At 43.1% G+C, this 19,475-nt stretch overlaps 3 protein-coding genes across 3 annotated transcripts; 1 reads left to right on the plus strand and 2 right to left on the minus strand.

The window, feature by feature from the left end:
• The first annotated feature begins 9 nt into the window (after positions 1-9).
• On the plus strand, positions 10-7,760 carry nfe2l1b (nfe2 like bZIP transcription factor 1b). Its single transcript, XM_079182470.1, has 6 exons — positions 10-144; positions 1,133-1,946; positions 2,813-3,034; positions 3,997-4,086; positions 4,168-4,323; positions 4,435-7,760. The coding sequence occupies exons 2-6, from the start codon at positions 1,389-1,391 to the stop codon at positions 5,809-5,811; spliced, it is 2,403 nt and encodes an 800-aa protein (XP_079038596.1). The 5' UTR covers positions 10-144; positions 1,133-1,388; the 3' UTR covers positions 5,812-7,760.
• A 751-nt stretch (positions 7,761-8,511) lies between these two features.
• On the minus strand, positions 8,512-10,621 carry cbx1b (chromobox homolog 1b (HP1 beta homolog Drosophila); the record flags this gene model as incomplete). Its single annotated transcript, XM_079182486.1, has 5 exons — positions 10,543-10,621; positions 10,185-10,350; positions 9,302-9,455; positions 8,751-8,845; positions 8,512-8,653 (listed from the first exon to the last, which is right to left on the minus strand). The coding sequence occupies exons 1-5, from the start codon at positions 10,595-10,597 to the stop codon at positions 8,512-8,514; spliced, it is 612 nt and encodes a 203-aa protein (XP_079038612.1). The 5' UTR covers positions 10,598-10,621.
• A 4,697-nt stretch (positions 10,622-15,318) lies between these two features.
• LOC306712980 (uncharacterized protein) lies at positions 15,319-17,315 on the minus strand (the record flags this gene model as incomplete). Its single annotated transcript, XM_079182479.1, has 2 exons — positions 16,979-17,315; positions 15,319-16,379 (listed from the first exon to the last, which is right to left on the minus strand). Exons 1-2 carry the CDS (start codon positions 17,157-17,159, stop codon positions 15,319-15,321), a joined length of 1,242 nt encoding a protein of 413 aa, XP_079038605.1. The 5' UTR covers positions 17,160-17,315.
• Positions 17,316-19,475: the final 2,160 nt, after the last annotated feature.

The following is a 19,475-nucleotide window of genomic DNA, read 5'->3' on the forward strand; positions in this document are numbered from 1 at the left end:
GTCATGGTGGGCCAATTCAATGAGGAAAGGCTGGAGAGACGCTACATCGGTCAACACTGTGGAGCTTTTAATGAAACAGGACGTGATTGCTGTTCTTAGGTGGTAGTGCATCTTCTTCTTTTGGGCATGAATGAAGACACATGCGTGAGTATTAAATAAATTAACTACTGTAATAAGGCGTTAGGAGATACAGGAGTACAGTGATTCATGGCGTGAGATAACGTTAGCACACACGTAGATAAATAAGTAGTATGTATGGGTACAGGAGCATGTCTTTGTACAATACATAAGTTACTTTTAAAAGTAGTTGAATGCTTAAGGTAGCTAGCTAGATAAACTAGCTTACAAGGCTAATCACAGTGTTGGCTCTGAGCTCCAATTGTAACACAGCTTTTCGTTAAGCCCCGCCCATCCACCATTTCTATTGGTCGTGCCTTTCTGGAGTCATGTGTCGTCAGCGCGCTTGAGTCCTGCGAGTGGCCTCGCGATCTGTCGATCACCTTTTTCACCACTTGTTGCTAGGGAGATTGTTTGATGCTAAAGCCATAATACCAATAGAGGTACCTGTCACTTTTTAAAGGGGTGAACAGAGATGTGAGCTAACCAACCTAATGTGGCAACAAGCTATATATATACAAAAATATATATATATATGTTTGTGTAACAAGGTGGTTATACACGTGTGTAATAGCAAGTAGCACACGCTAGCTAACGGCTAACGTCATAAGGACGAAGATAGGCGCAGCTGTGCGAGAGGAGGGAGGGTTAAACACCACAGAAGAAGACGCTGTCGAGCCTTCCATTCACCTTCAGCTGCACCCACACGAAGAAGTAGTTTGTCCTGTGAAGGGTGGGGTGATGTGAAAGCTCTGTGTTCATCTCTGGTCTGCTGATTTTAATTATTTTTTTTCCAATGCCTTGTGCCGACATCACTTCTCTACACTTTTTGGGAGGATGGAGTGGTTGCAGTGGGCTAGCAAGTCCTGATTTATTTTGTTTATTTGTGTCTCATTAACGCAAATGTAGGAAGGTAAGACTTGTGTGTCTTAGCTCTGAAAGCAGTGTGATTGTAATTGTGAACTATTGTGGTTTAAAGTGGAGCAATAACATGTAATTTCTCACTTTTTGTCAGGAATGGGAAGATGAGAAGCTAATGAAGAAGAAAGCTTTGAGCACAAACTGGACTCTGTCAGAGTGGAAACCCCATCTTGGATCCTACATGCCTTTTAAACACACTGCATCCTGTTGAAGACCCTCTCCCCCTTCTTTAACCACTTTTTTTTTACGCTCATGTAACCGTCTCGGTCTTCTAGTACGAGTACGGAAGCTAGTTGGGCCCCGTTTTTGTTTTTATTTTTTACTTTCACCTTTTGTTCCTTTGTAAAGAAATGCTTTACCTGAAAAAGTACTTCACAGAGGGCCTGATTCAGTTCACCATCCTTCTGAGTCTCATTGGGGTGCGGGTGGATGTTGACACCTATCTAAGCAATCAGCTGCCCCCACTGAGAGAGATCATCCTGGGCCCTAGCTCAGCCTACACCCAGACACAGTTTCACAACCTGCGCAACACCCTGGACGGCAATGGCATCCATCCAAAGAGCGTGGACCTGGACCAATTCTTTACCGCTCGGCGACTGCTGAACCAGGTGCGCCAACTGGATCGCCTCTCTGTGCCCAGTACGGAGCTCAACACCTGGCTGGTGCATCGCGACTCTGAGACTGTGGTGTCCACCAGCAGCCAGTCCAGCCCCAGCATCACCCTGGACAATGGGGGCGGCCTAGAGGACGTCAACAACCCTGACGCCACCCCGGCCATGAGGGGAGGAAGCGGAGCACCTGAATCCACGTACAACCTGAACGCGGCGGACAACAGCCTGGGAGCTGTGGCCCCCGAGGGAAACCAGGAGCAGGGCAGCAGGGACGGCAATGACGACCTCACCAAAGAGGTACCGCAGCTCGTTTCTTCTACTGTGGGCAGCACCTGTCAAAAGGAGGGCACATACAACTCCTTCTGACAGGTGCTTGTTGTCACCACATTCATCTGCTGTCTCACAAACTAACTGGCAAACAGGATTTAGATAATGTATTTTATGTTCAAAGGAATTAGCGTGAGCTAGGATGTAGCTTCAGTGGTAAACTAATCTTCCAAGCGGCATTATAAGACACAGATGTTAGCAGAAGTCATATTTTACACCTAAAATACCTTAAAAACAACTTAATCTGTCAATCCTAACTACTAAAAACAATCAAACATATACTCAGAGTTTATTAAATGGTCCACGGCTCTGGTCTATAATCAGTGTCGGATATTATTAGCAAAACCAGTCGAGTTATATTCACGAGTGCAACTTTTAAATCCACAGCAAACGATCATCTAACTTCATTTACTCTCTTAAAATGGCACAAAATTCAGTTGTTTACGACTTCTTGTTGGTTCTTTGAGAAAACTTGCACACAATGAGTCACACGATGAGGTCACACAAAGACGTTGTAGATTTCTATGTGATCACATGATGACCACCGTGTCAAAGGGTTTGTCATGGTTGCATCATCTGACTGCATTTCTGTTACGTGATCTCCCAAAATTACCCACACTTATGAAACGATGAGCCAAACTGCTTGTATACGAGATAAACAGAAGTACGAGTTTATTATCATAAATAAGTAAATCATAAGTGGCCCACATATGTTCCTTTATACCTCGCTACAGTATTAGTTCAATACATTGAATGCCTACACCATACCTGGTTATTAAAGTAACTTTTCTCTACACAGGGCCATTTTTCAATGGTTGCTATGTATTTTCTTGCAGGACATTGACTTGATAGACATCCTGTGGAGACAGGACGTCGACCTCGGAGCAGGAAGAGAAGTGTTCAACTACAGCAACCGTCAGAAGGAGAGCGAGGAGGAGAAGCCCATCCCGCACGAGAACAAAGACGGGAACGAGGAGCAAGAGAGCTGGAGAAATGGAGTGAACTTGCAAGCTGCTCAGCCGGTGGACGGGGAGACCGGAGAGAGTATTCCAGAGCAGGTTAGTAGACTAAACGGATCTCTGTGTGCTAGAGTTTCATCCAGAGGGGAGGTGGTACATTTAGCTGTCCTAATGGTGCATTAACAGAAAAAAAGAAACGTGGGAGCTGCACAGACGTGATAACAGGTCATTCTGTCGGCTGATAAGAGTTCATATTCGTCTCCACTTTGTCTCCTCCGCTGTTCTTGATAAACGATGTTCATCTTTGAAATTCTTCAGTTTGAAATTAGGAGTTTCATCTCATTGTGTCTGACAGTGGAGGCAGAGATCAAGCAAACCTAGCTGCTGCTAATATGAAGTAAATCACATTTACTTCTGGGCTTAACACCCAAGAGAACTTTCCATTGGTTCAGTCTTCACTCACAATCGTTAGCACTCATGATGTGTAAATGTAATCTTCACGCGTGCAGTTTATCCAGTGCGGACGGTTTTATGAATACAGAAAACAACAAAAATGTTCTTTTTTGTTGTTGTTTATTAGTCAGAATGCTCTCGTTTGACCACAGTAGCTGACAAAGTACAATCTGCAGAGAAACTTCCCTCAGGCTCTATTAAAAGGTAGCGACCAGGTGCTCGGATCGTAAGCATGAATCCAAAAGGGAAGCTCGGGAAATGTCGGACACGGCGCTGAAAACCCCACAAATTAAGCGATCAAAGCGTGGATAGTTCCAAAAAGAGAGTGAATGTCTGGGGTTGGCTGGCGAGTACCGTAAGAAATACTTTTCACTGTGTCGACGTCACGCAATGAGTAATAAGTAGACGTGTGTTTGGACCGCTGGAGATGGAATGGCTCTGACCGCAAAAGCTAACAAAATGAAGTACTAACACAGCTTAACAACCTGCAGCGAGCGGCAAAGGATTCACTCACAGTTTGCTCACATGTTGTACCGTATCATTCACCGTCGTGGTCGTCCGTATTGGGGTCAATTAGTCACAACAGAATCTCTTGTGTTGTCGTTCAGCTCCCAGGTCTCGGCTCACAGACTTCACTGTCTCTACAAGAATGCCTGAGGCTTTTGGAGGCCACTTTCCCTTTTGGAGAAGAATCTGAGGTAAAAAAAACAACCTGTTGTTACACATGCATTGCAAAGTATCGTCTTTTGTTACAAGGTCTTTGTGATGTTTTTAAATAGTTTCCAGCCCCGGTTGTCGCCCCAGAAATCGTTTCCAATGAAGAAGTTCCTTCCACGTCTCAGGGTCTTCCTCTGGCACCACAGCTGCCCCCCGCGGAGCCTCAGTTAGACCTGGAGCAGCAGTGGCAAGACATCATGGCCATCATGGAGCTACAAGTACGTCTACTTTCTAACCGCATCATTGCGACCATAAAAAGTATATTTCGTCGCACAAACGTATGCTTATTAATTTAAGAAAATTGTGTATATTTACTTTTCTGTTTAAAGGCAATGGAAGTGAACATCTCTTCACCGCACAGCAACTCCAGCAGTGACAGTGGAACGAGCGGGACAACGGAGTCGAGCGCCGCGGGGAACTTTGGACTCTCTACCGCTCCGACACCCGTGAACCAGGACGTCAGCCTCCACCAGGCCTCCCTCCCCAGCTGCAGCCAGGACTTCCCCCAGGTGTTCAATCCCCAGTTGGACTCTACTAGCGTCACCCCGAGGACCACCATGCTCAGACCTTCCTCCAGCAACTCCAGCAACATCAACTCCACGTTCGGAGCCACTAACCTGACAGGCATCTTTCTCCCGCCACACATTAACAGCTCCAGTACCAACGTCACGTCCACGCCCATCCTGCCCGATCCATTCAGCAACCTGCTGGAGGAGTCCATGCTCGACGAGATCAGCCTGCTGGACCTCGCCATGGAGGAGGGCTTCAGCCAGGCCCAGGCGTCGCAGCTGGAGGACGAGCTCGACTCCGACTCCGGCCTTTCCCTGGACTCCAGCCACAGCCCGGCCTCCCCGAGCAGCTCCGAGACGTCCTGCTCCTCGGCGGCGTCCTCGTCCTCGACGTCGGCCACCTTCTCCGAGGAGGGAGCCGTGGGGTACAGCACCGACTCGGAGGTCGCCACCGTGGAGGCCGAGGAAGGTGCCGTCGGCGGTTACCAGCCTGGGTTCAGTAAGCTCTGCCGTATGAGCTACCAGGACCCCTCCCAGTTCCACGGACTCCCTCAGCTCGGCAACATCGGCCACAATCACACGTACAACCTGCCGCTTTCCTCCTCGTTCGCCGAGCATCCGGAGCTCCCGCTTTCCGCTGGCAAGAAGAGCGTCCGCGACAAACACTCAAAGCTTCAGCCTGCTCAGGATTTGCTCGACAAGCACGCCAGTCGCGACGAGCGGCGAGCCCGGTCCATGAAGATCCCCTTCTCCAACGAGAAGATCATCAACCTGCCCGTGGAGGAGTTCAACGAGCTCCTGGCCAAGCACCACCTGAGCGAAGGCCAGCTGGCCCTCGTCCGCGACATCCGCAGGCGCGGCAAGAACAAGATGGCGGCCCAGAACTGCCGCAAGCGCAAGCTGGACACCATCATCAACCTGGAGCAGGGCGTCCACGACCTGAGGCGCAACAAGGCCCGCCTGCTGAAGGAGAAGATGGAGTTCATCCGCTCCATCCGGCAGATGAAGCAGAAGATGCAGAGTCTGTACCAGGAGGTGTTCACTCAGCTCCGGGACGAGGAGGGCCGGCCCTACCCCCCCAGCGAGTACTCGCTCCAGTACAGCGCCGACGGCAGCGTGCTCATCATGCCCCGCGGCGTGACCACCGCCGAGCAGAACCGGAAGCCCGAGAAAAAACAAAAAGACAAAAAGAAGTGAGGGGGGCGGGGCGGGGGGCAAACTGCTGTTTATTCTATCACTTTGCTAAATCAAAAAGAGAGATTTCTGCAGATGCGAGAGAGAGATGTCCTTTTTTCCTTTAAGAAGATTCTGGTGAGTAGAGTTACTGCTCTTCCTGCGTTAGTTTCTCCCCTTTCATTCTCGTCCTACATTTTTTTCCCCCCTGGAAACAACTTTGAAGCAGAAGTAGCTCCTCGTTTGAGTACTGATATTTCATTATTTAGACGGGGCGGGGGAAACGATAAGCGAGGAGACGAGGGACGTGGAAGGACATAAAAATGAGCAATTAAGAGACGAAGGAAAAAAAAAAATGAGCCGCTCTTCATCCTTTTTGCACCGAATCGGCTGAGGACGGAGAGAAGGTTTGTCGGGTGAAACGAGGGGACTCGTCTGGAGAAAAAGAACACTGTCTATGCACCGGAGGTTTTAAAGGACGGACCACATCCCACCCTGGAGACTTTCACTGATGTTTGTCACGTTTAAGTTGCATCTACGGTTGTGAGAGTTCAGTTTACCAAAGGCTAAGAGGAAGTCCACCATTTTAAGGGTGCCATTAACACCTTTACTAACCAAAGGTCGTGTGGTGCGCTCGGTCATCTTACGTGCTCAAAAACACTGGGACTCCAATTCTGTCGGTTTGTGTGTCGCAAATTCCAGTTTTTTGGAGTGGGTCTGAGCTCAGAGAGGCCCCGAAGAGAGCGCCGGGTGGACGGAGGAGGATTGAGACCAGAGAGAGTCGGAGGCTGGAGAGTTCCCGGGCTGGCCGCTGCTAAAAAAAAAAAGAGGCCTGGAGGTGAAGTCCTGCAAGAGGAGCAGATGGATGTCTTAGGGAGGAGGCACACTGCATTGCAAAATGTATCAACTTCCTTATAAATTATACATAGCACTGTAATTTGTCTTTTAAAAGGCTTGGCTATATGCATTTTTCCGTGTCTGTCGCTGTTCCTTCGCTGCAGGTTTAAATACGGGAGCTGTGTTAAGGAAGGCTCTTATTAACTGTTCATAATCTGTAGTATAAGGTTATAGGTCACATCAGCTTTATGTAAAACTCTACACTCTGTCTTTATTTAAACTGTCACGCTGAGCCTGTAATCATCCAGAGGAAGCTGCTGTGACGCTCGGAGGTCCAGGCTGTCACAGTTCTGCATCATTTGTCTTTTTTTCTGTTTCAGCACTAACTTCAAACAGGCTCGGTCGTCTCTGGTGGAGCCAAATCCCGTTTTTAATTTAACTTATTTGCCAACGTTCCCCGACTGAAAGCCACTTGAGGTCATTTTTTTTTTTAAACTGCTGTGAAGCCCGAGGTGTTGGCTTGAATATTATGAGTCCTATGTTTGTTTCTTTGTGTTGTTAACAAAGTGAGCCAAGTTGTTACATGAGATTTAAAAAAAAAAAAAAGAAGTTGCTTGAATGTGTGAAATGACGGTGCGTGTTGTGGCCACTTTGATTTGAAATGCCTTTATTTCACCCTCTCACCATCTCACTTTAAACGTTGTGAGAAGCAGAGGAAGAAGTGCTATTATCGTCTATCTGAATGAAGTGTCAGTACGTGTCCCATCGCCCTCTTCTTGAAAACAGGAGTAAAATAGGTGAGTTAGGCTAGAACGTCTATAAGAGCAGAACAGATGATGTCCAAAAAATAGTTGTTGAAAGGAGAAATGTCCTCCATTACATGTGATATTCAGGCATGAAACTCTGGTTAACATTGACTTCAACTATCTAGTACTGCTACTACTTAGTGCACTTTTCTTTATGTCCGTCTCGTTCTGTAAATATTTTCATGTTTGTGTTCGTCATGATTTGTGTCTCCATGACGGTCTCACCCTCTGCTTTCAGTTTGGATGTAGTTCCTTCTTGTTTTCAGATATTTGCCGGCAATCAAGAATTGTTTTTATTGATTAATAAAGTGTTTTTATTTTCACCCGGGACTCTACTGTGTTCTAGTGGTCATGAATGGAGTTAGTCAGACCGTACGAGTGGGGCTCCAGTCGACAAAGCTTCAACGAAGAGTCCATTTACAGAAAAGGAATCGCCAAGTCTAGAAAGAAATACCAAACCTTTTAGTCGGGTTTAATGTGACAATTTGCTGCTTTTTTTTCTTGAGTAAATTGAATATTTTGGAGATTTGATGACAGCTTGTGCTGGAGAAATAAATCTGGAGATTAACAGAATAAAACCAGTCGTTAGTTGCAGCCCTGCTGATAATAATCCGACGATATTTAAAGTGAAAACAGTAAAAACATGAAAGTAACAAAACAAGTTGTTTATTCTCCAAAACCAACGAGCAAGATGTGACAATGAAGACAAAGAATAGCAATCAGTCAATGAATCGGGGTTTGTAACCGTACACCAAACAGCTCAGATGGACACAGTTTTACCCTCAAAAAGCACCAAAAATAATGTTTTAAAAAAAGGCACTGATGAAATAAAGACGTCACCTCACTGATACGATGTCACAGCAGGACGACGGATCTCTGGACCAAACGTTGAGAGAAACTGATACTGAAGAGGCCGAGAGAGTCGATACTGAAAACATTCCAGTTGAAGCGTATATACAGATTACATCCAGACAGAATAATCAAATGAGTGATACGACACCAAGAACAATGAGTCCAAAGGTGTCTCGCTCGTCTCTGGAAAAAGTACAACGAAGTTCAAAACTACAGCTTCTTTCTCGTGTTAGTTTTTCTCGTCTTTTTTCTCGTCTTCCGTGGGATACGAGTGCCAAGTGAGTCTCTCCTCATAGAACGAGATGACCACCTGAGGACACTTCCCGTTGGCCTCCTTCGCCGGCACCAGGTCGGCTTCATCTGAGTTTTTCCTGAGAAAACAAACAAACACCCCAAAAAACACATTTACAGACAAGATATTGGATGACACATCCAGCTGTGACGTTGCTGTATACGCTGCATACGAACCATTTCATGAGGAACATGAGTTCTCCGGTGGAATCTGTGGCGCCGATGATCCTCTCTGGATCCAGTCCTCGAGCAAAGCCCCGGAGCTTCTCTGTCTGAGGATCAAACAACAAAACACAGCTTTAATCAAGCAGAAGATAATGTTTAAGCACGTCCAAAACCTCGTAGACGTTCACTTTACTATCACGTAACAGAGAAAAGCATTGTTTCCTCACGTTATAGAAGCTGCCAGCGGATGTTTGACCATTACTGAAATCATTACTCAATTATCAAAACTCAAAGCTGCAGATTAGTTCTCTGTCGATCTACTTCATCCTCTTCAGCTCTACATTTTGGAACAATATTTTAAAGTTGAATATTGTTGTCTTGTGTTGACAATTGTGGACCCAAAGCAGACTCTAGAGAAAGTCCACATGAGCCCCCTTGTGGACTTGATTGGGGATCTGAACACCACGAGGGACTCTCAGAGTCTGCGAGAGCTGTTGCCTGATATGTCGTAAAGAATAAGTCTTTGTTTACCACGTGACAAAAACAAAGAGTCGGTGACTTACGTCGTCTTTTCTCTTCTTCGTTTTACTCTCGTCTCCTTCTGCGTCTCCGGCCGCCTTCCTCTTCCCGTCGTGAGCAGACTTCTGGGACTGCAGGAACTCCGCGATCAGATCCGGACAGTCCAGGTTGTCGTCTGGCTCCCACGTGTTGTCTTCTCTGCACACGCGAGTACATAGAAATACACACAGAAAAACTAAGGTTCTTAAATGGTTCCACGAAGAACATCAGCTACTAAAGAACCATTTTATCTATTGGAGGGTTCTACATGTTTCTCATACGGTTTTTAGTTCATGTTTGACTTATTAGATGGTATAAATTAGAAAAAAAACTACCAGCTGTATGTACATATATATATATATATATTTATATATAAATATAAAGATGATTTTATAGATCATCACGGAAAAGATCCTGAACATGATCTCTAAAGAAAGAGCGTGAACCCTGATTCCATTGTTACGCTGTTTAAATGTACAATTGTTTCACGTTTTCCAAATATCGGTTCCTCAAAGAACCATTTCTTCCTGGGAAGAACCATTTTTATCTAAAGAACCATTTGAAAAGGGTTCTTTATGGAACCATTTGGGTCCACAAAGAACTTTTTTGAAAACTGTTCTTGAGAGAACCTTTTTTTCTTTAGGTTCTTCAAAGAACCAGAAATGGTGCCTCAAAGAACGACTTTTTTTTTTAAGGTTCTTTGAGGCACCATTGTGGGTTCTTTAAAGACCGCTGGTCTGAAAGGTTCTTTGTGGAACCAGAAAGGGTTCTTCTATGGCATCACTCTGAAGATGGCACCTTTATTGGTGTGTATGTACAGTATTTAACCAATAACTTGTACCGGTGATCTGCTGTGTGAATCGGATGATGGCGGTAAGAGACGCTCACCCAGAGAAGCCTTTCCACTTGAGGAGATACTCTACTCTCCCCTTCACCACCCGCCGACTCAGCACCCTTTCCACCACGTATTCTTCCTCCTCCTCCTCCTCCTCCTCCGCCACTTCCTCTGGCTTCTTGTCCTTCTTCTCCACTGCAGTCATGTTGCTCTCAGGCTCTGAAGGGTCAGAATACAGCAGACAGTCACTGACCCTGAAGATAAGCCGTCCTTATAACGGCCGCTGAGCCTTGAAAACTCAAACTGTTGATATTCAGAGTTTAAGATGTTTACACTCAGTCAACACACACGACTTTGTTCACAAGGACAACGTGATACAGACATGTTGGTAAGATGGTGACGTGTTAAAACCTTCTGTAACAGCGGGAACATCGTTAGGGGGCTCTGTGGTCAGGCTCATACTCATCAGGTAGACCTGGGAACCTACAGGTTCCTGGTCAACGTCAAGAGTGTTGCATGATGGGAGAAAGGAGAAAACAACAATGGAGAATATGGGATTTATAGAGAAGATACAAGGCTGACAGTGTGAGGCAAGAGGAGAATACCACCAAAAACCCAGTACCTCTACTTTAAAAGTTACTCATGTACAAATACCTTACATGCTGTAAACTCATTGCATCTCTCAACAGTGGTGGATGAAGTATTCTGATTCTTTACGAACACAACATGGTAAAATCAAAAAATACTCAGTTGCAAGAAGAAGTCCAGCATTGAAAATGTAACTGAAGTTAAAAGTATCAGGAAAATGTACGTTAAATACCAAAAGTAAAAGTACTCAATGTAGAAATTTTTCACTAGGATTTAATCTGCTGATTATTTTGACTCGATTGTTTATGTAAAAATATAAAAACATTGAATCAAATTGATCCAGAGCCCATCACATTGTTTTTTGTGTACAAACTTCATCTATAAAGCTGTCAGATAATTACAGTGAAGTAAATAAAGGTAGCAAGGCAATAAAAGACAGTGCTAAAGTACACGTTACATCAGTACTTAGTTACATTCCACCACTGTCTCTTTGGGGGATCCCTGAACCAGCTGTGGTTACTTGTCCCCTTTAGGATAATATCAATATATACATTTATTAATAATAATAATAATAATAATAATACAGCAGCATGGCTGAGCCTACAAGTGTCAGCGTCAACAGTCTCCAGATGTGCAACACCTGTCCACGTGACGTTAGGTGTGATAAAAGCACACAGCGCTGACGGTCAAACACACCACGTACAACACGTGGACCTTCACTTTAAATAGACAACGCGGTGGTGTTAATGACATTTCATGTATTAAAGCGAACGTTCGCGAGCAGACAAGCAAACAGCACGACTGAAGCCTCGGAGCGAGCTGCTGTCTCCTCCATATTGCTTTTGTGTTGTGCAACTTCATGCAACATCCTCTGTGATGTCTGTCGATTATGATTATTAATAAGAAACGTGTGTCGTGCACGAGATAAGCGCTGAAAACATACACGTTAACGGCTCGTGCACAATATTAAAATAACACGTTTAAAGGGAGGAGGGATGATTTATAAAATAAAATGTAAACTCACCGATAACTTACAATTATATGTATTGTTAAACTTCCACCTGGAACCGATACTAAGCAACCCGGTAGCCTCGTAATACTGTTAAGATAACGTCGCTGCTGGTCTGGATGTATAGAGAGCCGGTAGGTGGACTACAGTCAGGTGTGACGTCTGTGTGACGAGGGGAGAAAGAGGAGGCTCGTTCACAGACTCTAACGCGCATGGATTCACTCATCACAGGCGTGCTGTGCGTGCAGGTGATATATAGATCTGTGGCTGCAGAGAGAGAGAGAGAGAGAGAGAGAGAGAGAGAGAGAGAGAGAGAGAGAGAGAGAGAGAGAGAGAGAGAGAGAGAGAGAGAGAGAGAGAGAGAGAGAGAGAGAGAGAGAGAGAGAGAGAGAGAGAGAGAGAGAGAGAGAGAGAGAGAGAGATCCCTACCAGTGTCTGCCCGGTTATATTTTGGTTTTGATCGTTTGTTTTGCTGACAACACCCCACAATTTATCACACACGCATTCACATTACTGATGTTACGGACTGACACACTTGGTAACCAGTGGCGGCTGGTCAATAGAGGGCGCTAGGGCGCTAGGGCGCCCCCCCCCTTGAGCCACAAATAATACAACATAAAAATAATAATAATAAACTATATAAATTGTCAATATTTGTATTTTTGAAATATGGAATGTACCCAGTAATATGAGTAAAATATGATATCTGCGCAAAATAGATGCTTTTCCTGCACGTCCTCTCCGCGTGTGCACGTCTCAGCGGCTCTGGAGAAACTGCCCAAAAGAGGCGGGTCTATGAAGCAGTATAGCCAATTGCTGATTAGAGATATAAATGAGTGACATACAATTTAGCCAATCAGCGTCCTCAAATAGATTCAGCTTGGGGCAGAACGAATTCTGCATTGAACAGATAGATCTGTTATGCAGAACAGATCCATCATTTACGGGAGTGAGGGACATGAAGCACCTGTCTGAGAAATGGATAAAAAGTTATAACTAATAAATAGTGTGTGTGTGTTTTATATTTTAATGAATATTATATGATATATATATTATTATATTATACTGAATTCCCTGTGAGGGTGAGACAAGTTATTTACTGTTTTTTTTGCGTTGGAATAAATGTTAAATATTTAACTGCGTGAAATGCGTGTTTGATACCTTACTTTTTTTTGCATTAAATTATTCTGGGATGTTTACTGAAATTGGTTGTGTAACCCCCTTGCAGCTGTCGCTTTAGAGACAGAAATTAGGGGAATTATCAAATCTAATCTAGGTTCAATAAGGAGATTGGTGAATGTCACTTGTTTGACTGCTACAGAAAAGAAATATCCACCCCGAATTACACGAAGCAACGGTTTTTTTTACAAAGGTTTAATTAGGACACAATATAATAATCAATAGTACAACAACTTCACATTTCCAAACATCAAAGGGGTGTCCACGCATGTAGTATCAAAATCAACACAAACCTCTGAGATCTCAGGAATAAAATTAAATTGGAAAAAAAATTATAAAAGAAAGAGTTCAGTTTTCAAATGTCCTACCGCCCCCCCCTGTGCACAATGTCCAGTGAAATGGACTCCAGGTGAACTGCGATGTCCGATCGAGATGGAGATTCCCTCAGGTGAAGGTAGATGGTACGATGAATGGAGAGAGTGGTGACAGGCAGGACGGTGGATGGACGACACCTCCGGTTCCAGCGAAGAAACGATACAAAAAAAAAACCAGCCTATGCACATATGCAGGACAATAGTTCATTACTAAATTTACTCAACTGGGCCTGCAACCCGCATGGCTGTAAACATCACACACAATATAACTAATTAGCGAACATACATAACTCAAGGCATTCAATTACAATCATTACATCTTCATGAATGGTTTTTTTTCCTATCCTCTTCAGATTTATCCTGACTGTTTTTTTCTTTTCGTAAAATACAACTTACATACAAACTTACTCCTAAATATCGTCGAGCATTCATGCTAACAAAGCTAACATGCAACGGTAAAAGCATTGAACTTCAATTCACTCACCAGGATATCAAACGTTCTAAGAATCTCCAGGCGAAACTACAGCTCTTCAGTGACTCGTCGTCTAACATTCAATATAAAGTTGTTAACTTTATTCTCTCAGAATCTATCTAATCTTTTTTTCCCCTCCACAACAACTTCTACTATACTAAAGCACAGACGGAAAAAACGAAGATCCTCTAATAAAAAAACGGATTATCACTTCTATCGATCTCTGTGTATGGAGAAACAAAGATCGTTTATTAAGGATAAGATTGACTCTCCTAGCATTCTGTGTACAAAAAACGGCTATCTGACCGCCTGTCGAACTCACTTAAAGGGACAGTAACATAGCTCCAAACTAACTAATAATTAAGATCCAGATTAAATTATTATTCTGGTTACAATTGGATGTGGCACAGCCCTACCGAGACAATTATCCACCAGCCGCCACTGATGGTAACTCTTTCTTTACTTAGTTAAAATAAATACCTTACCATCATTCCGTCTCTTTTCCGCATTTGTCATGGCCTAAGAGCCGGGCTATGACAAATTAACATTGTGACATTCAGAGTAGATGGTTGAACACTTGTTGGAGATGCCAAACTTCAACTTTTATTATGTTCAGGAGTGCTAAGGTCTCTTATAGGGGAGCTGGTTCCCCCATAATTGAACTTTTATCACCTTGCATAAACATGACAGCTGGAACAATTTACTAAGTGAATACCTTTATTATTCAATCAAATATCAAGTTATTTAAACAATACAAATCAGTACTATCAACATACATTTAACAAACTGTAGCCACAGGATGAAAACAGTGTGAATTAAGTACAAAACCAAACTATAAAAAAAAATTTGAAAGGGTACTGGATTACAAACTCAGAACACATTTATGATTGAAGGATTGCCTCCACACGGCTCTCAATATGGCAACAAGGGTGCAACAGTAAACACAACAACAGAGTTAACAATATTGAGCTTGGAACGGCGTTATCAGCTGTAAATATTGGCAATATTTGACAACAACAACAAAACCGGTGCATTCCACCACCGCTAAATGAAGAGCACAACATTGTTTACAAGAGCATAAAGATGCATTTAACTTTAAAATGAACAACATTGTCTTCCAGGTGAGCGTTCCCTGGCCCCCTCTAGAAAACCAACACTAACAAGAAAATAAAAACTCAATTAGTCTACTGGCTCAAACTAAAGACAGTACTAAGCTCCCTGCCAACGTGAGGAGGCGTCACCTTAAACAAAGCATGGATCTCTCTGAGCAAGCGAGGTTTATTGTGTCACAAATCGCAACTTAAGCGGGGGCTAATTGTGTGTGACGACAGGGTGTTGAGGGAAACAATTCAAAATCTGAACGTGGAATCAATAAGCAACGCTCTCAAATTAAAAACAGGCTTTTGAATAAAGATAGGAAAAAAGCACAATATTTCTTGCCCTGCGTTATGTGCCATGTGGGGTTCAGACACGACCTGTTCCGAAATCTTTCATCACACACTGAGCAGCTGAACGGTTTCTCTCCTGTGTGGGTTCTCTCGTGTGAATTTAAAGTTGAACGATGGTTAATCTGAGCAGCTGAAAGATATCTCTCCTGTGTGGATTAGCATGTGTCTCTTTAAATATGAAGAACAGTTAAAAGATTTCTTACAGACTGAGCAGCTGAAAGGTTTCTCTCCTGTGTGGGTTCTCATGTGTGTCTGTAAAGTTGAACCCCGGTTAAAAGAGTTCTTACAGACTGAGCATTTGAAAGGTTTCTCTCCTGTGTGGATTACCATGTGTCTCTGTAAAGTTGAATCCTGGTAAAAATATTTCTTACAGACTGAGCAACTGAAAGGTTTCTCTCCTGTGTGGGTTCTCATGTGTACCTTTAAATATGAAGAACAGTTAAAAGATTTCTTACAGACGGAGCAGCTGAACGGTTTCTCTCCTGTGTGGGTTCTCATGTGTATCTTCAGATCTGCACTTCTGCGAGATGTTTTCCCACACTCAGAGCATGTATATAGTTTCTTACCAGCACCACATATTGAAACACTGACATGGACTTCATCAGGTTTCACAGAGTTTAAACCTGACTGAGGTTCTCTGGTCTCCTTCCAATCATCACTGTCATCAGTGTCTCCAGTCTTCTCATCAGTATCTGGTTCTGGTCCTGGTCCTCCACAGTCCTCTCCATCAGCTTCTGTTTCCATCTGTTCAGTTTGTCTTTGATGAAGCTGTGAGGACTGAGCGTCCTCTTCATCATCTTCAGTCTTCACAGGAGTGAATGAGAACTTGACATCAGCCTCCTCCAACCCTTGAAGCTGCTCTCCCTCCTGACTGGTCCAGAGTTCCTCCTGTTCCTCTTTAATGTGTGGGGGCTCTGGGTTCTCCTGTTCTTCTTTAATGTGTGGGGGCTCTGGGTTCTCCTGTTCTTCTTTAATGTGTGGGGGCTCTGGGTCCTCCTGTTCTTCTTTAATGTGTGGGGGCTCTGGGTCCTCCTGTTCTTCTTTAATGTGTGGGGGCTCTGGGTCCTCCTGTTCTTCTTTAATGTGTGGGGGCTCTGGGTCCTCCTGGTCCAGACTGGAGCTCCTCTCCTGCTGCTCAGGGGGAACCTCTTCTTTAACCACCAACAGCTGCTGGACGTCTGCAGGAAAACAGTAAACACACACAGAGACGTTACAAAGGAATGTTTGTATTGAGCAAATAGTCTCCTGTACGTACACTTTTATTTCCTGCCATCATTCCCTCTTACACTCCCTGTGCACAGTTACCAAAAAGACACGCCGACACAAATTGTAAAGACAAAGCACCAGCAGCAAAGAGGTCATCAATAGTTTACATGGCAAAAAAGTGTGGCACTACCAACATTGTTGTATTCAAAGAACCTGCATCCTGCGTGAAGTGCGGCTTAGATTTGATCATGTGGGCAGTTATAGTTGACTAAGGTACGCTGCACCCCCTTTCCAGTGTAGCAATGGACCCAGATAATATAATACTTTAATCAACTCTCATGTGACCATGAACATATTAACCATTTTAGAATTCACCACGCTGCAAAATCCACGTGGTGTTATCAAAGAGAACAAACTTTACTTTAAGTGTAAATATTTTCTGTCATCTAGAAGCTGAGAGAACAGATCAGAAGAAGAAGAACAATATTCATTGAATCAACAGAGCCTCACTCCAAACTACACAGAAACGTTATCAGCCGGAGCATGAACAGAAGAAATAAAGTGAACCAACCTGCTCTGTGTAACCGCAGCTGAGGGTTGAAAACAGCGTCCAGTAGTTTCCGTTGTCGCTCTTTCTCCTCTTTTAAAGGAGAAAGCTCCTCCTCGTGCTCTGCTGTCGTTCTTTCAAACAGACCACCAGCCGCAGTTAGTCGCTGGTTGACTAAATATATCAGCATTTGGACTTTAGACATTTTCACTAAATCACAGAAACGTCTCCTCCAGACAAACTCCGTTAAAAACGGTTTGCTCACTCTGAGCTGCGCTGTGTTGCTTGGGTCCGTCTACTTCTTGGTAGCATGCTAACTTCATTAGCTCCGTGAGACACCAGGAGACAATCCACCAACGGCACAAACGTTCTCTCCACACAAACTCCGTCAAAAACACTGTTTACTAGTGATGGTTCCTTCCGTGCCTTCGTGTGTCGCGTAATCAGGAAGATTTTTGTCAGGCTCGTGTTGATGACGTCCGAAGCCTCGCGAGCCAGCCGTACCACATGACGGATTCAGGAAGTGGTTCGCGGGTTTGGTGAAATATATAAATATACAATATATATATAAATATAAGGGTTAGGTTTAGTTAATATATATAATAATAATATATAAATATAGGGGTTAGGGTTAATTCATCTATAAATATGTAATATATATATAATAATATATCAATATATGATATATATACATAACATATAAATATAAGGGTTAGGATTAGTTCATATATAATGTATACATAATAATATATAAATACAAGGGTTAGGGTTACTTAATATATAATATATATATATAATAAATAAATATATACATAATAATTAATAATATATAAATACAAGGGTTAGGGTTAGATAGATAGATAGATAGATAGACACTTTATTCATCCCCAGGGGGAAATTTGTATGTTACAGCAGCAAAGATATTCTTCAGCAAACGGAGTATCAGAGTAAATAAAAACATTAAGTATGAAAAATGCTCAATATATACAATAACATAACAGAGTAGAACATATTACATATAAGAATATATGAAAATAAAATAACAAAAATACACAGTCTATTAGTATATACAATGAAATAGAATAGTGTTAAATTACTGAACTAGATAAACTAAACAGTCTAATAGCAGTGGGCAGGAATGTTCTCCTGTATCGGTCCTTGTGACAGCGGAGCTGGATCAGTCTGTTGGAGAAAGTGCTCCGCTGATGGAGCCGGCCTTCTTAACCAGTTTGTTAAGCCTACGATTGGCCAATATCAGGCTATGACAGCTTGCTGAATGCGGAAATGACTAAGGAATGTGGTAGGAGGATCATTGAGATGATTGAGAGAAGTTTTAGCCACTAAAAATCCAAAACGGTGCCGCCCAACCCCCAAGTGCACGCATTCACATTTACATTACTGATGTTACGGACTGACACACTTCACAATGGTAACTCTTTCTTTACTTAGTTAAAATAAATACTTTTCATAATTCCGTCTCTTTTCCGTATTTGTCATGGCCTAAGAGCCGGGTTATGACAAATTAACATTGTGACATTCAGAGTAGATGGTTTAACACTCATTGGAGATGCCAACTTTTATTATGTTCAGGAGTGCTAAGGTCTCTTATAGGGGAGCTGGTTCCCCCGTAATTGAACTTTTATCACCTTGCTTAAACATGACAGCTGGAACAATTTACTAAGTGAATACCTTTATTATTCAATCAAATATCAAGTTATTTAAACAATACAAATCAGTACTATCACATACATTTAACAAACTGTAGCCACAGGATGAAAACAGTGTGAATTAAGTACAAAACCAAACTATAAAAAAAAATGTAAAGGTGAAAAAAAAAGTATGATTGAAGGATTGCCTCCACACAGCTCTCAATATGGCAACAAGGGTGCAACAGTTCACACAACAACAGTGCTGACAGAGTTAACAATATTAAGCTTGGAACGGCGTTATCAGCTGTAAATATTGGCAATATTTGACAACAACAAAACAGGTGCATCCCACCACCGCTAAATGAAGAGCACAACATTGTTTACAAGAGCATAAAGATGCATTTCACTTTAAAATGAACAACATTGTCTTCCAGGTGAGCGTTGTTGTGGAATATTTCTATGTAGATGCGGGATAAGAGTTGGTTAAATAAACAGAGTCTGATGAATGCTCAAAGTAGTAAGAGTCAATGTATTGCTTGCAAGCAGGAGAGCGGACACACAGACATATATCTCAGTGAACTGTGCAGAGAGCTTTCAAAAAAGTATAAGGCACATCATATTTTATGCATACAAGAAGTCACGCCTTTAGTTACCTCATAGAAAAGGGAGTATAGGTTTTTGGACACGGGTTGATTTGTTTCTGCTCATTATCTGGAGTTTTCCAGGTGCGTTCAACTGGGAGTCAGTTCATACAGAGGTTGGAAACAATGGTTCCCTGTTTCTTCTTCTCGTGTGTGCATGTGAACAACCTTGGAAGACAGGACATTGGTTTCATGAACTGATTAATACCTCTGTAGGGGTGCAGTGTTCTT

Source organism: Pholis gunnellus, assembly GCF_910591455.1.
Source record: "Pholis gunnellus genome assembly, chromosome: 21".
Lineage (NCBI taxonomy): Eukaryota > Metazoa > Chordata > Actinopteri > Perciformes > Pholidae > Pholis > Pholis gunnellus.

Bases quoted from the DNA above. Each gene is read 5' to 3' on its own strand.
- nfe2l1b (XM_079182470.1), top strand. From the start codon at position 1,389: ATGCTTTACCTGAAAAAGTACTTCACAGAGGGCCTGATTCAGTTCACC. The intron at 1,947-2,812 runs GTACCGCAGCTC...ATTTTCTTGCAG, and splicing joins ATGACGACCTCACCAAAGAG to GACATTGACTTGATAGACAT. The intron at 4,087-4,167 runs GTAAAAAAAACA...GTTTTTAAATAG, and splicing joins CTTTTGGAGAAGAATCTGAG to TTTCCAGCCCCGGTTGTCGC.